Here is a 14,585-nt window from a genome sequence, read left to right as displayed (position 1 = left end):
GGTGTGGCGAAATTATTCTCTGCATTTGACTCATCACCCTTGATCACCCCCTGGGAGGTGAGGGGAGCAGTGAGCAGCAGCGGTGGCCGCGCCCGGGAATCATTTTTGGTGATTTAACCCCCAATTCCAACCCTTGATGCTGAGTGCCAAGCAGGGAGGTAATGGGTCCCATTTTTATAGTCTTTGGTATGACTCGGCCGGGATTTGGACTCAAAACCTACCGATCTCAGGGTGGACACTCTGTAGATTCTTTGTTTGTTTTCTTTCAATTTGAATACATGTTGTTCTGCATTGTTCAATGTAAGAGTATCAAATTTGATCAAAAGACTGGAAGATTGTCACATTGACTGATTCATTAACACAGGGCTGTCAAACTAATTTTAGATCGAGGGCCACATGGAGAAAATTCTACTCCCAAGTGGGCCGGACTGGTAAAATCACGGCACAATAACTTAAAAATAAACACAAATTCAGACTGTTTTCTTTGTTTAAAAATAGAACAAGCACATTCTGAAAATGTTGTTGTTTTGTTGTTGTTTTTTACAATTATCTGTTGCGGTTAATAGTATATATACTTTGTTGTTATTTGTATTTTCTGAATAAATTATGTGATAATGTTCATCAGTCAACTCATTGATAATTTTCAATATATCAAGATAAAAAAATAATATCAAAATCAAATTACAGGATGTTATTTATGTAGTTTGATCATTTTCCTCGACTGATGTCCTAACATCATGAGGTTTATTTTGTACATACGTCTACAAAGATACAAAGAATTGCTATTGCGAGAGCCAGTGGACACATTTAAAACAGCTGTTTCTTTCATTCAAAATTTTCAGGTTAATTTTTATACTTAACAAAGTCATCCCGGGGGCCGGATAAAACCTGTTCGCGAGCCTGATCCGGCCCTAGGGCCGTACGTTTGACACCCCTGCATTAACACGAACGAGTTGATCGGACCGAGACGCAGTTGTGAGTAGTTAACTGTTATGAGTCAGACCCACACCCCTGTGCGTTCAGACTGCAGCTGGGACTGCTGCGTGAGGCTACTGTGAAGCCTGAGAGTGCTTCACCATAAAAATTGGACCCATTACCTCCCTGCTTGGCACTCAGCATCAAGGGTTGGAATTGGGGGTTAAATCACCAAAAATGATTCGCGGGCACGGCCACCGCTGCTGCTCACTGCTCCTCTCACCTCCCAGGGGGTGAACAAGGGGTTAGGTCAAATGCAGAGGGTAATTTCACCACACCACAATTATTGGTACTTTAACTTTAACTCATGGCAACACCTGCTGCTCGTTGAGGACATTATCTGCAGAGTGATACGTGTTTCATGTTTAGTGAGGTTACTTCTAGACCTCCACCCCAGATCCCACCTCACTCCTACCCACTTCTCCAAAGTGGGCTGGCTCAGGGTGGAGGACAGAGTAAAACAACTTGCACTGAGCCTCGTCTATAAAATCCGCTACACCTCCCTGATAGCGAAGTACATGTCAAACTACTTCCTTAGCGTAAATGACCGCCATAACCACAACACCAGGGGGAGCTCCACTAACCACGTTAAACCCAGATTCCGATCTAACAAAGGTCTTAACTCATTCTCCTTCTATGCCACGTCAATGTGGAATGCGCTCCCAACAGGTATAAAAGAAAGGGCATCTCTATCCTCCTTCAAACCCGCACTAAAATAACACCTCCAAGCAACTTCAACCCCAAACTAACGCACTCCCCCTTCCACATCCCACCTCCCCGGATTGTAAATGATCAAATGCAAATAATCAAATGTAGATACTTGTTCTTATGCTTTCTGATCTCTCTCTCTCTCTACAGGTAAAAGCCAGTAAATTAGAATATTTTGAAAAACTTGATTTATTTCAGTAATTGCATTCAAAAGGTGTAACTTGTACATTATATTGATTCATTGCACACAGACTGATGCATTCAAAAGTTTTTTTCATTTAATTTTGATGATTTGAAGTGGCAACAAATGAAAATCCAAAATTCCGTGTGTCACAAAATTAGAATATTACTTAAGGCTAATACAAAAAAGGGATTTTTAGAAATGTTGGCCAACTGAAAAGTATGAAAATGAAAAATATGAGCATGTACAATACTCAATACTTGGTTGGAGCTCCTTTTGCCTCAATTACTGCGTTAATGCGGCGTGGCATGGAGTCGATGAGTTTCTGGCACTGCTCAGGTGTTATGAGAGCCCAGGTTGCTCTGATAGTGGCCTTCAACTCTTCTGCGTTTTTGGGTCTGGCATTCTGCATCTTCCTTTTCACAATACCCCACAGATTTTCTATGGGGCTAAGGTCAGGGGAGTTGGCGGGCCAATTTAAAACAGAAATACCATAGTCCGTAAACCAGGCACGGGTAGATTTTGCGCTGTGTGCAGGCGCCAAGTCCTGTTGGAACTTGAAATCTCCATCTCCATAGAGCAGGTCAGCAGCAGGAAGCATGAAGTGCTCTAAAACTTGCTGGTAGACGGCTGCGTTGACCCTGGATCTCAGGAAACAGAGTGGACCGACACCAGCAGATGACATGGCACCCCAAACCATCACTGATGGTGGAAACTTTACACTAGACTTCAGGCAACGTGGATCCTGTGCCTCTCCTGTCTTCCTCCAGACTCTGGGACCTCGATTTCCAAAGGAAATGCAAAATTTGCATGTTTGGGTGATGGTTTGGGGTGCCATGTCATCTGCTGGTGTCGGTCCACTCTGTTTCCTGAGATCCAAGTTTCAATCAATCAATCAATCCAAAAAATCCCCCAAAAAGTTGCTAGATTTGTTGCTAGTAGCTTTTGAGAAAATAAGTCGTCAAGAGAGGTTGTAAAGTAAAGGATCACTATAGACAGCGATTTTAAACTTGACAAACAAGTCAATGGCGTTTTAAAATCGTGTTTTTATCATCTTCGTCTTTTAGTAAAAGTAAAACCGTTTTTATCTTTTAACCTTTTTGAACAAGTCGTGCATGCTTTTATTTCAAGTCGCCTGGACTACTGCAATGCACTTTATGCTGGCATTAGCCAAAAAGCTCTCTCCCGGTTGCAGTTAGTCCAGAACGCGGCAGCACGACTTTTAACAGGGGCCAGGAAACGCCATCATATAATCCAATAAACAAATCAGCAGCGTCGTTCAAAAAAGCTTTTATCAATTACGCCAAATAGCGAAAGTGAAACCGCTTCTATCAAGACATGATCTTGAGAAATTAATCCACGCCTTTATCTCGACTCGTCTTGATTATTGTAATGCCCTGTATGTAGGCATTAGCCAGGCCTCCCTCGCCCGCCTGCAGCTCGTGCAGAACTCTGCTGCTCGTCTGCTAACACAGACCCGCAGACGTGAGCACATCACCCCTATTTTAGCGTCCCTTCACTGGCTCCCTGTGCGTTACCAAATACATTTTAAACTCCTTTTATTTGTTTTTAAATGTCTAAACAACCTCGCGCCCAACCTATCTCTCCGACCTCCTTCAGCCTTACTGCCCCACCCGATCCTTAAGATCAGCCGATCAGCTGCTGTTGACGGTCCCTGACACAAGGCTGAAGCTTAGAGGTGACAGAGCTTTCGCCGTTGCTGCTCCCAAGCTCTGGAACGACCTACCCCTGAGTGTTAGACAAGCCTCCTCTCTTCCTGTTTTTAAATCTCTCTTAAAAACATACTTTTATTCCATGGCTTTTAACACTGAGTGATATCCATCCTGCAATGGCGCCCCATAATACACCTGCTGTGATCCTGTTTTTATGTTTTTATTAATTCTATTTTAATTATTTATTTTTTATCGTGTTCTGTTTGTGTTGTGTTGTGTTTGCTCAGTACTCGTTTTATCTTTTAAACTGTTCATTGTACAGCACTTTGGCTACCCCTGTGGTAAATTTTAAATGTGCTTTATAAATAAAGTTGATTGATTGATTGATTGAATCCCAATTCTTCAGAGGTTGCACTGGCTCCCTGTTCATCTTAGAATTGATTTTAAAACCTTGCTGTTTGTTTTTAAAGCTTTACATGGACTGGCAACTCCGTATATCTCGGACCTCATCCAAATTTACACTCCTGCGCGCGCTCTGAGGTCCGAGAGCCAGCTCCTGCTCGTGGTGCCCAAGACCAGACTTAAAACCAGGGGAGACTAAGCTCTGGAACACTCTGCCCCTTCATGTTTGAACTGCTCCCACAGTGGAGTGTTTTAAGTCTCGTTTTAAGACCCACTTTTATTCTTTGGCTTTTAACACTACGTGAGTTGTGTGGTCTTCTGTCCTCTGTGTTTTTTTGGTTTGTTTTTTTTATAAATTTTGATTTCTAATTACTGTTTTAATTGGTTTTACCCTTTAGACTTAGACTTGGACAAACTTTAATGATCCACAAGGGAAATTGTTCAACACAGTAGCTCAGTTACAATGATGGAAAGTGTAAGGATGGAAAGGACAATGCAGGTATAAATAGGCTAATATAGCGATAAAAAATCTAACATATATACAAACATATACATAATATGTGTACAGAATAATATATATACAGATATATAATATTATGTCTATAACATATATACAATATGTACAATATACAATATATATAACACATGTACAATATTACAGTATATACAGTATATGTGACAGCAGCAGCATAAAATAGAGAGTAGATCCAGCAGGAAATAGAAAATAGACATTAGAAACATTATAAACAAAAAGAAGTAAATCACCAAAAATGATTCCCGGACGCGGCATCGCTGCTGCCCACTGCTCCCCTCACCTCCCAGGAGGTGATCAAGGGGATGGGTCAAATGCAGAGGACAAATTTCACCACACCTAGTGTGTTTGTGTGACAATCATTGGTACTTTAACTTTAACTTTAAGTAGCTAACATGTCAGGTGTCAGTAAAATCGTTTTTAAAGGGGAACATTATCACCAGACCTATGTAAGCGTCAATATATACCTTGATGTTGCAAAAAAAAGACCATATATTTTTTTAACCGATTTCCGAACTCTAAATGGGTGAATTTTGGCGAATTAAACGCCTTTCTAATATTCGCTTTCGGAGCGATGACGTCACGTTGTGACGTCACATCGGGAAGCAATCCGCCATTTTCTCAAACACAGAGTCAAATCAGCTCTGTTATTTTCCGTTTTTTCGACTGTTTTCCGTACCTTGGAGACATCATGCCTCGTCGGTGTGTTGTCGGAGGGTGTAACAACACGAACAGGGACGGATTCAAGTTGCACCAGTGGCCCAAAGATGCGAAAGTGGCAAGAAATTGGACGTTTGTTCCGCACACTTTACCGACGAAAGCTATGCTACGACAGAGATGGCAAGAATGTGTGGATATCCTGCGACACTCAAAGCAGATGCATTTCCAACGATAAAGTCAAAGAAATCTGCCGCCAGACCCCCATTGAATCTGCCGGAGTGTGTGAGCAATTCAGGGACAAAGGACCTCGCTAGCACGGCAAGCAATGGCGGCAATGTGTTCCCGCAGACGAGCGAGCTAAACCCCCTATCGACCCTAGCTTCCCTGGCCTACTGACATCCACTCCAAAACTGGATAGATCAGCTTTCAGGAAAAGAGCGCGGATGAGGGTATGTCTCCAGAATATATTAATTGATGAAAATTGGGCTGTCTGCACTCTCAAAGTGCATGTTGTTGCCAAATGTATTTCATATGCTGTAAACCTAGTTCATATTTGTTAGTTTCCTTTAATGCCAAACAAACACATACCAATCATTGGTTGGAAGGCAATCCCCGAATTTGTCCTCGCTTTCTCCCGTGTCGCTGGCTGTCGGGTCGTTTTCGTCGTTTTCGCTTGCATACGGTTCAAACCGATATGGCTCAATAGCTTCAGTTTCTTCTTCAATTTCGTTTTCGCTACCTGCCTCCACACTACAACCATCCGTTTCAATACATTCGTAATCTGTTGAATCACTTAAGCCACTGAAATCCGAGTCTGAATCCGAGCTAATGTCGCTATAGCTTGCTGTTCTTTCCGCCATGTTTGTTTGTGTTGGCTTCACTATGTGACGTCACAGGAAAATGGACGGGTGGTTAAAATCAGGCACTTTGAAGCTTTTTTTTAGGGATATTGCGTGATGGGTAAAATTTTGAAAAAAACTTCGAAAAATATAATAAGCCACTGGGAACTGATTTTTAATGGTTTTAACCATTCTGAAATTGTGATAATGTTCCCCTTTAATCATATTTATATTTTTTGTTTTTATTCAGTCATTGGGGGAGCATAATATTGTTTTTAATATTGTTTTTAATATTGTTGTGCAGCACTTTGGAAACATTCTTGTTGTTTAAATGTGCTATATACATAAAGTGGATTGGATTGGATTGGATGTAGCGAGAAAGTTGGCAACAGTTCGGGAAACCCTCAAATCGTGAAATTGACATTACCCACACGCATTTATAAGAACTGTCAAACCAAAATAGAAACGTAAAACAAAGCGCATTCAGTGGAGACAACATGAATTGAGATACATCACATACAAAAGACAGGAGAGGAAACCCTTTTTTTTTTTTTTTTTTAAGATGAGCGTCTTCTGGTTGGATGGAGGCGAGTCTTAAAAGTTTCTTCAGGATAGACCAGCTCCCTTCAGACGCATCTGGACCACAGCAGCAGCAGCAGCAGCAGCAGCAGCAACACCGGATCATGGAGACTTAAATTTAAGTCCGCAAGTACGTGCGTCAACCGTTATGGTTCTCTTTACGTGTACTTTTTTTTTGTCGATTGCATGCCATTTTTTTGTTGTACATTACTATAATGCATGAATAATCCGAGCTGCTAAAGTGACATGTAACAATGTTCGGTGCGTTTACGAGCCGGAGTTTCTGTGCGTAATTGTGCGCAACTTTTACGCCCGCGGCCGCTTAACCCTCTTTTCCCCGTGTCCTCTCCTGCTAACCTCTCCAGCCCATGTACGCGACGGTGTCACCGGCTCTATTTCCCGTGGAGAGCACCCGGCGCCCACGCCCGCACACGCAGACAGACGCGCACTCCGCTCGCCCTCCACCGTGAGAGCGCACAGCGGGTGTGGGCCGGGGAACCAAGATGAACATCCAGGTGGTGCCCGAACACAAGCTCTCGTCGGTGGCCCCGCTCAAGCAATGCAACGTGGAGAAGAAGGAGGTCGAGCTCCTGCTCGTGAAGGACCAGAACGGCGTCCAGTACACCAGCGCGTCCATCGTCCCGGCGCCCGGTATACACGCGGGGCCACCCGGGACCGTGTCCGAGGAGGAGCGGGAGCTATGGGGCAAGAAGATTGACTTTCTGCTCTCGGTTATTGGCTTTGCAGTTGACTTGGCTAATGTTTGGAGATTCCCTTACCTGTGCTACAAAAACGGAGGGGGTAAGTAAACTATTATTATACATTATTTTATGATGTATTGAAAACGTGTATTATGTATTAACATGCAAGCGTCCACAGTGCAGTAAAAGGTCACTATTTTCATGGGAAGAAAAAAAAAAAAAAGGATGCAGTGTAAAACATTAACTTGTGCCTCATGGAAACTTTGGGATTTACTTTTATAAACTGACACGGTTTAAGTATCCCATAAAGCCGGGGTCGGGGAACCTTTTTTGGCTGAGAGAGCCATGAAAGCCCAATATTTTAAAATGCATGTCCGTGAGAGCTATATAATGTGTTTTAAACACTGAATACAACTAAATGTGTGCATTTTTAAATAAGCCCAACATTTTTAGAGTATTATAAGTCTCTTATTCTTTTTAATAACATTGTTATTCTGAACCAATAATAAATGAAATACTTCTTACCATTAATGCAGGCCTGGGCAATTATTTTGACTCGTGGGCCACAATTAGAGAAAGAAATGTGTCTGGGGCCCGGTATATCTATTTTTAGGAACACTAATACAAAACCTCACAATAATGTCTGATTGAATGCTAAAAAAGTTATGACAGACCGCCTTAAAAAACGGAATGAAATTTTACATTTTTCTATGAACGATAAAACACTGAATATTGACAAAATATGAACGTCACACCCCCTTTCGATCGACATATTTTACAATCAAGTGAAACGCAACAAAAAAATGCAACAAACAGTGAAATATGACCCCTAATGATGATTAAATTCTAATACAGAAAAAATAATGACACTGTTGGGGGCCCTGTAAAGATTCTTTTCATGGGGCCCAAAATCCCTAGCGGCACCCCTGCTTCTTACTATTAATTCAGGCCTGGGCAATTATTTTGACTCGGGGGCCACATTTAGAGAAAGAAATGTGTCTGGGGCCCGGTATATCTATTTTTAGGAACACTAATACAAAACCTCACAATAATGTCTGATTGAATGCTAAAAACGTTATGACAGACCGCCTTAAAAAACGGAATGGAATTTTACATTTTTCTATGAACGATAAAACACTGAATATTGACAAAATATGAACGTCACACCCCCTTTCGATCGACATATTTTACAATCAAGTGAAACGCAACAAAAAAAATGCAACAAACAGTGAAATATGACCCCTAATGATGATTAAATTCTAATACAGAAAAAATAATGACACTGTTGGGGGCCCTGTAAAGATTCTTTTCATGGGGCCCAAAATCCCTAGCGGCACCCCTGCTTCTTACTATTAATTCAGGCCTGGGCAATTATTTTGACTCGGGGGCCACATTTAGAGAAAGAAATGTGTCTGGGGCCCGGTATATCTATTTTTAGGAACACTAATACAAAACCTCACAATAATGTCTGATTGAATGCTAAAAACGTTATGACAGACCGCCTTAAAAAACGGAATGGAATTTTAAATTTTTCTATGAACGATAAAACACTGAATGTTGACAAAATATGAACGTCACACCCCCTTTCGATCGACATATTTTACAATTAAGTGAAACGCAACAAAAAAATGCAACAAACAGTGAAATATGACCCCTAATGATGATTCAGTTCTAATACAGAAAAAATAATGACACTGTTGGGGGCCCTGTAAAGATTCTTTTCATGGGGCCCAAAATCCCTAGCGGCACCCCTGCTTCTTACTATTAATTCAGGCCTGGGCAATGATTTTGACTCGTGGGCCACAATTAGAGAAAGAAATGTGTCTGGGGCCCGGTATATCTATTTTTAGGAACACTAATACAAAACCTCACAATAATGTCTGATTGAATGCTAAAAACGTTATGACAGACCGCCTTAAAAAACAGAATGGAATTTTACATTTTTCTATGAACGATAAAACACTGAATATTGACAAAATATGAACGTCACACCCCCTTTCGATCGACATATTTTACAATCAAGTGAAACGCAACAAAAAAATGCAACAAACAGTGAAATATGACCCCTAATGATGATTAAATTCTAATACAGAAAAAATAATGACACTGTTGGGGGCCCTGTAAAGATTCTTTTCATGGGGCCCAAAATCCCTAGCGGCACCCCTGCTTCTTACTATTAATTCAGGCCTGGGCAATTATTTTGACTCGTGGGCCACAATTAGAGAAAGAAATGTGTCTGGGGCCCGGTATATCTATTTTTAGGAACACTAATACAAAACCTCACAATAATGTCTGATTGAATGCTAAAAACGTTATGACAGACCGCCTTAAAAAACGGAATGGAATTTTACATTTTTCTATGAACGATAAAACACTGAATATTGACAAAATATGAACGTCACACCCCCTTTCGATCGACATATTTTACAATCAAGTGAAACGCAACAAAAAAATGCAACAAACAGTGAAATATGACCCCTAATGATGATTAAATTCTAATACAGAAAAAATAATGACACTGTTGGGGGCCCTGTAAAGATTCTTTTCATGGGGCCCAAAATCCCTAGCGGCACCCCTGCTTCTTACTATTAATTCAGGCCTGGGCAATTATTTTGACTCGGGGGCCACATTTAGAGAAAGAAATGTGTCTGGGGCCCGGTATATCTATTTTTAGGAACACTAATACAAAACCTCACAATAATGTCTGATTGAATGCTAAAAACGTTATGACAGACCGCCTTAAAAAACGGAATGGAATTTTACATTTTTCTATGAACGATAAAACACTGAATATTGACAACATATGAACGTCACACCCCCTTTCGATCGACATATTTTACAATCAAGTGAAACGCAACAAAAAAATGCAATAAACAGTGAAATATGACCCCTAATGATGATTAAATTCTAATACAGAAAAAATAATGACACTGTTGGGGGCCCTGTAAAGATTCTTTTCATGGGGCCCAAAATCCCTAGCGGCACCCCTGCTTCTTACTATTAATTCAGGCCTGGGCAATTATTTTGACTCGGGGGCCACATTTAGAGAAAGAAATGTGTCTGGGGCCCGGTATATCTATTTTTAGGAACACTAATACAAAACCTCACAATAATGTCTGATTGAATGCTAAAAACGGTATGACAGACCGCCTTAAAAAACGGAATGGAATTGTACATTTTTCTATGAACGATAAAACACTGAATATTGACAAAATATGAACGTCACACCCCCTTTCGATCGACATATTTTACAATCAAGTGAAACGCAACAAAAAAATGCAACAAACAGTGAAATATGACCCCTAATGATGACTAAATTCTAATACAGAAAAAATAATGACACTGTTGGGGGCCCTGTAAAGATTATTTTCATGGGGCCCAAAATCCCTAGCGGCACCCCTGCTTCTTACTATTAATTCAGGCCTGGGCAATTATTTTGACTCGTGGGCCACATTTAGAGAAAGAAATGTGTCTGGGGCCCGGTATATCTATTTTTAGGAACACTAATACAAAACCTCACAATAATGTCTGATTGAATGCTAAAAACGGTATGACAGACCGCCTTAAAAAACGGAATGGAATTGTACATTTTTCTATGAACGATAAAACACTGAATATTGACAAAATATGAACGTCACACCCCCTTTCGATCGACATATTTTACAATCAAGTGAAACGCAACAAAAAAATGCAACAAACAGTGAAATATGACCCCTAATGATGATTAAATTTTAATACAGAAAAAATAATGACACTGTTGGGGGCCCTGTAAAGATTCTTTTCATGGGGCCCAAAATCCCTAGCGGCACCCCTGCTTCTTACTATTAATTCAGGCCTGGGCAATTATTTTGACTCGGGGGCCACATTTAGAGAAAGAAATGTGTCTGGGGCCCGGTATATCTATTTTTAGGAACACTAATACAAAACCTCACAATAATGTCTGATTGAATGCTAAAAACGGTATGACAGACCGCCTTAAAAAACGGAATGGAATTGTACATTTTTCTATGAACGATAAAACACTGAATATTGACAAAATATGAACGTCACACCCCCTTTCGATCGACATATTTTACAATCAAGTGAAACGCAACAAAAAAATGCAACAAACAGTGAAATATGACCCCTAATGATGATTAAATTCTAATACAGAAAAAATAATGACACTGTTGGGTGCCCTGTAAAGATTCTTTTCATGGGGCCCAAAATCCCTAGCGGCACCCCTGCTTCTTACTATTAATTCAGGCCTGGGCAATTATTTTGACTCGGGGGCCACATTTAGAGAAAGAAATGTGTCTGGGGCCCGGTATATCTATTTTTAGGAACACTAATACAAAACCTCACAATAATGTCTGATTGAATGCTAAAAACGGTATGACAGACCGCCTTAAAAAACGGAATGGAATTTTACATTTTTCTATGAACGATAAAACACTGAATGTTGACAAAATATGAACGTCACACCCCCTTTCGATCGACATATTTTACAATCAAGTGAAACGCAACAAAAAAATGCAACAAACAGTGAAATATGACCCCTAATGATGATTAAATTCTAATACAGAAAAAATAATGACACTGTTGGGGGCCCTGTAAAGATTCTTTTCATGGGGCCCAAAATCCCTAGCGGCACCCCTGCTTCTTACTATTAATTCAGGCCTGGGCAATTATTTTGACTCGGGGGCCACATTTAGAGAAAGAAATGTGTCTGGGGCCCGGTATATCTATTTTTAGGAACACTAATACAAAACCTCACAATAATGTCTGATTGAATGCTAAAAACGTTATGACAGACCGCCTTAAAAAACGGAATGGAATTGTACATTTTTCTATGAACGATAAAACACTGAATATTGACAAAATATGAACGTCACACCCCCTTTCGATCGACATATTTTACAATCAAGTGAAACGCAACAAAAAAATGCAACAAACAGTGAAATATGACCCCTAATGATGATTAAATTCTAATACAGAAAAAATAATGACACTGTTGGGGGCCCTGTAAAGATTCTTTTCATGGGGCCCAAAATCCCTAGCGGCACCCCTGCTTCTTACTATTAATTCAGGCCTGGGCAATTATTTTGACTCGTGGGCCACAATTAGAGAAAGAAATGTGTCTGGGGCCCGGTATATCTATTTTTAGGAACACTAATACAAAACCTCACAATAATGTCTGATTGAATGCTAAAAACGTTATGACAGACCGCCTTAAAAAACAGAATGGAATTTTAAATTTTTCTCTGAACGATAAAACACTGAATGTTGACAAAATATGAACGTCACACCCCCTTTCGATCGACATATTTTACAATCAAGTGAAACGCAACAAAAAAATGCAACAAACAGTGAAATATGACCCCTAATGATGATTAAATTCTAATACAGAAAAAATAATGACACTGTTGGGGGCCCTGTAAAGATTCTTTTCATGGGGCCCAAAATCCCTAGCGGCACCCCTGCTTCTTACTATTAATTCAGGCCTGGGCAATTATTTTGACTCGGGGGCCACATTTAGAGAAAGAAATGTGTCTGGGGCCCGGTATATCTATTTTTAGGAACACTAATACAAAACCTCACAATAATGTCTGATTGAATGCTAAAAACGGTATGACAGACCGCCTTAAAAAACGGAATGGAATTGTACATTTTTCTATGAACGATAAAACACTGAATATTGACAAAATATGAACGTCACACCCCCTTTCGATCGACATATTTTACAATCAAGTGAAACGCAACAAAAAAATGCAACAAACAGTGAAATATGACCCCTAATGATGATTAAATTCTAATACAGAAAAAATAATGACACTGTTGGGGGCCCTGTAAAGATTCTTTTCATGGGGCCCAAAATCCCTAGCGGCACCCCTGCTTCTTACTATTAATTCAGGCCTGGGCAATTATTTTGACTCGGGGGCCACATTTAGAGAAAGAAATGTGTCTGGGGCCCAGTATATCTATTTTTAGGAACACTAATACAAAACCTCACAATAATGTCTGATTGAATGCTAAAAACGGTATGACAGACCGCCTTAAAAAACGGAATGGAATTGTACATTTTTCTATGAACGATAAAACACTGAATATTGACAAAATATGAACGTCACACCCCCTTTCGATCGACATATTTTACAATCAAGTGAAACGCAACAAAAAATGCAACAAACAGTGAAATATGAATGCGAAGCGTACAAAATAAACCCACCTACAATCTGATACATCTGATATTTGCTAAATTCCTCCCAGGGATCAATCAAGTATTTTCTATTCTCTTCTATATATCACTAAGCTTTAGAACTTTGTTGTAAAAAATCTCCTTCCGCGTCTGTGGAAGCGCTTCCCGCCCACACTGCTTGGTGCCTCGTCTGAGCTGCTGTGACGTAGATGACCATAGTAACTAATTAGATGACCATAGTAACTAATTAGATTACCAAAGTAACTGGTATAAGCGCAGATTCCAACCATTGAAATACTTTGTATAGTTGAAAACTTACGGCCATTAGAAAACATGACTGCACATCATAATGGCAGCTACACTTTCCATCTTAAAGATCTAAAAAAATTATTTGGGAATGTCAACGGGCCGCATGTGGCCCCCGAGCCTTAATTTGCCCAGGTCTGCATTAATGGGACTTCTTGAACAGGTGCGGTAGAAAAACGGTTGGATGTATTAAAATGCATGAGAATGTTTTATATTTTGAACGTTATTTTTAACACTGTGGTTACCAGCGGAATGATTCAGCTAAGATTGATCTGAGAGCCAGATGCAGTCATCAAACAGAGCCACATTTGGCTCGAGAGCCATAGGTTCCCTACACCTGCCATAAAGCAGAGGTGGGACAAGTCATTGTTTTGCAAGTCACAAGTAAGTCTCAAGTCTTTGCCCTCAAGTCCGAGTCAAGTCCCGAGTCAAGACAGGCAAGCCCCGAGTCAAGTCCAAAGTCAAGACTGGAAAGTCTCAAGTCAAGTCCTAAGTCCTGCATTTTGAGTTTCGAGTCCTTTCAAGTCCTTTTAACCACAGACTAATATATTAACACAGATTGTGTATGCTTTTCAAACGCTGTATTTATTTATTAAAACAAGTGCATTTTAAATTGCAGGAAAGAAAATTGTGCTGACATTGCACTTTATAATAGCACTATTAACCAGTCATTTTAAACATTAACTCATTCCTTTACAGAACAAACACATTAAAAAATAAAGTGCAAATGTACTTATTTGTACAAAAGTGTTAACATTGAAAAAACATGACATATACGTGAACATAACAAAAAAGTTGTACTTTTTATATGTCAGGGCCCTATGCTGCATTGCATTTGCAAAAGACCAAAT

General features: G+C 40.1%; 1 protein-coding gene across 1 annotated transcript in view; it reads left to right on the top strand.

Annotated features, from left to right (window-relative positions):
• The first annotated feature begins 6,539 nt into the window (after window positions 1-6,539).
• The window catches only part of slc6a2 (solute carrier family 6 member 2), a 102,540-nt gene continuing 94,494 nt past the window's right edge, over window positions 6,540-14,585 (top strand). Inside the window, exons 1-2 of the mRNA XM_061964532.2 lie at window positions 6,540-6,679; window positions 6,915-7,350. Coding sequence (XP_061820516.2) covers window positions 7,053-7,350 — 298 coding nt within the window. The 5' untranslated portion in view covers window positions 6,540-6,679; window positions 6,915-7,052. The remainder of the gene's footprint in view (window positions 6,680-6,914; window positions 7,351-14,585) is intronic.

Source organism: Nerophis lumbriciformis, linkage group LG06 (assembly GCF_033978685.3).
Source record: "Nerophis lumbriciformis linkage group LG06, RoL_Nlum_v2.1, whole genome shotgun sequence".
NCBI lineage: Eukaryota > Metazoa > Chordata > Actinopteri > Syngnathiformes > Syngnathidae > Nerophis > Nerophis lumbriciformis.
The sequence above is the reverse complement of the archived record's forward strand: the minus strand, read 5'-3'. Positions and strand labels throughout refer to the sequence as shown.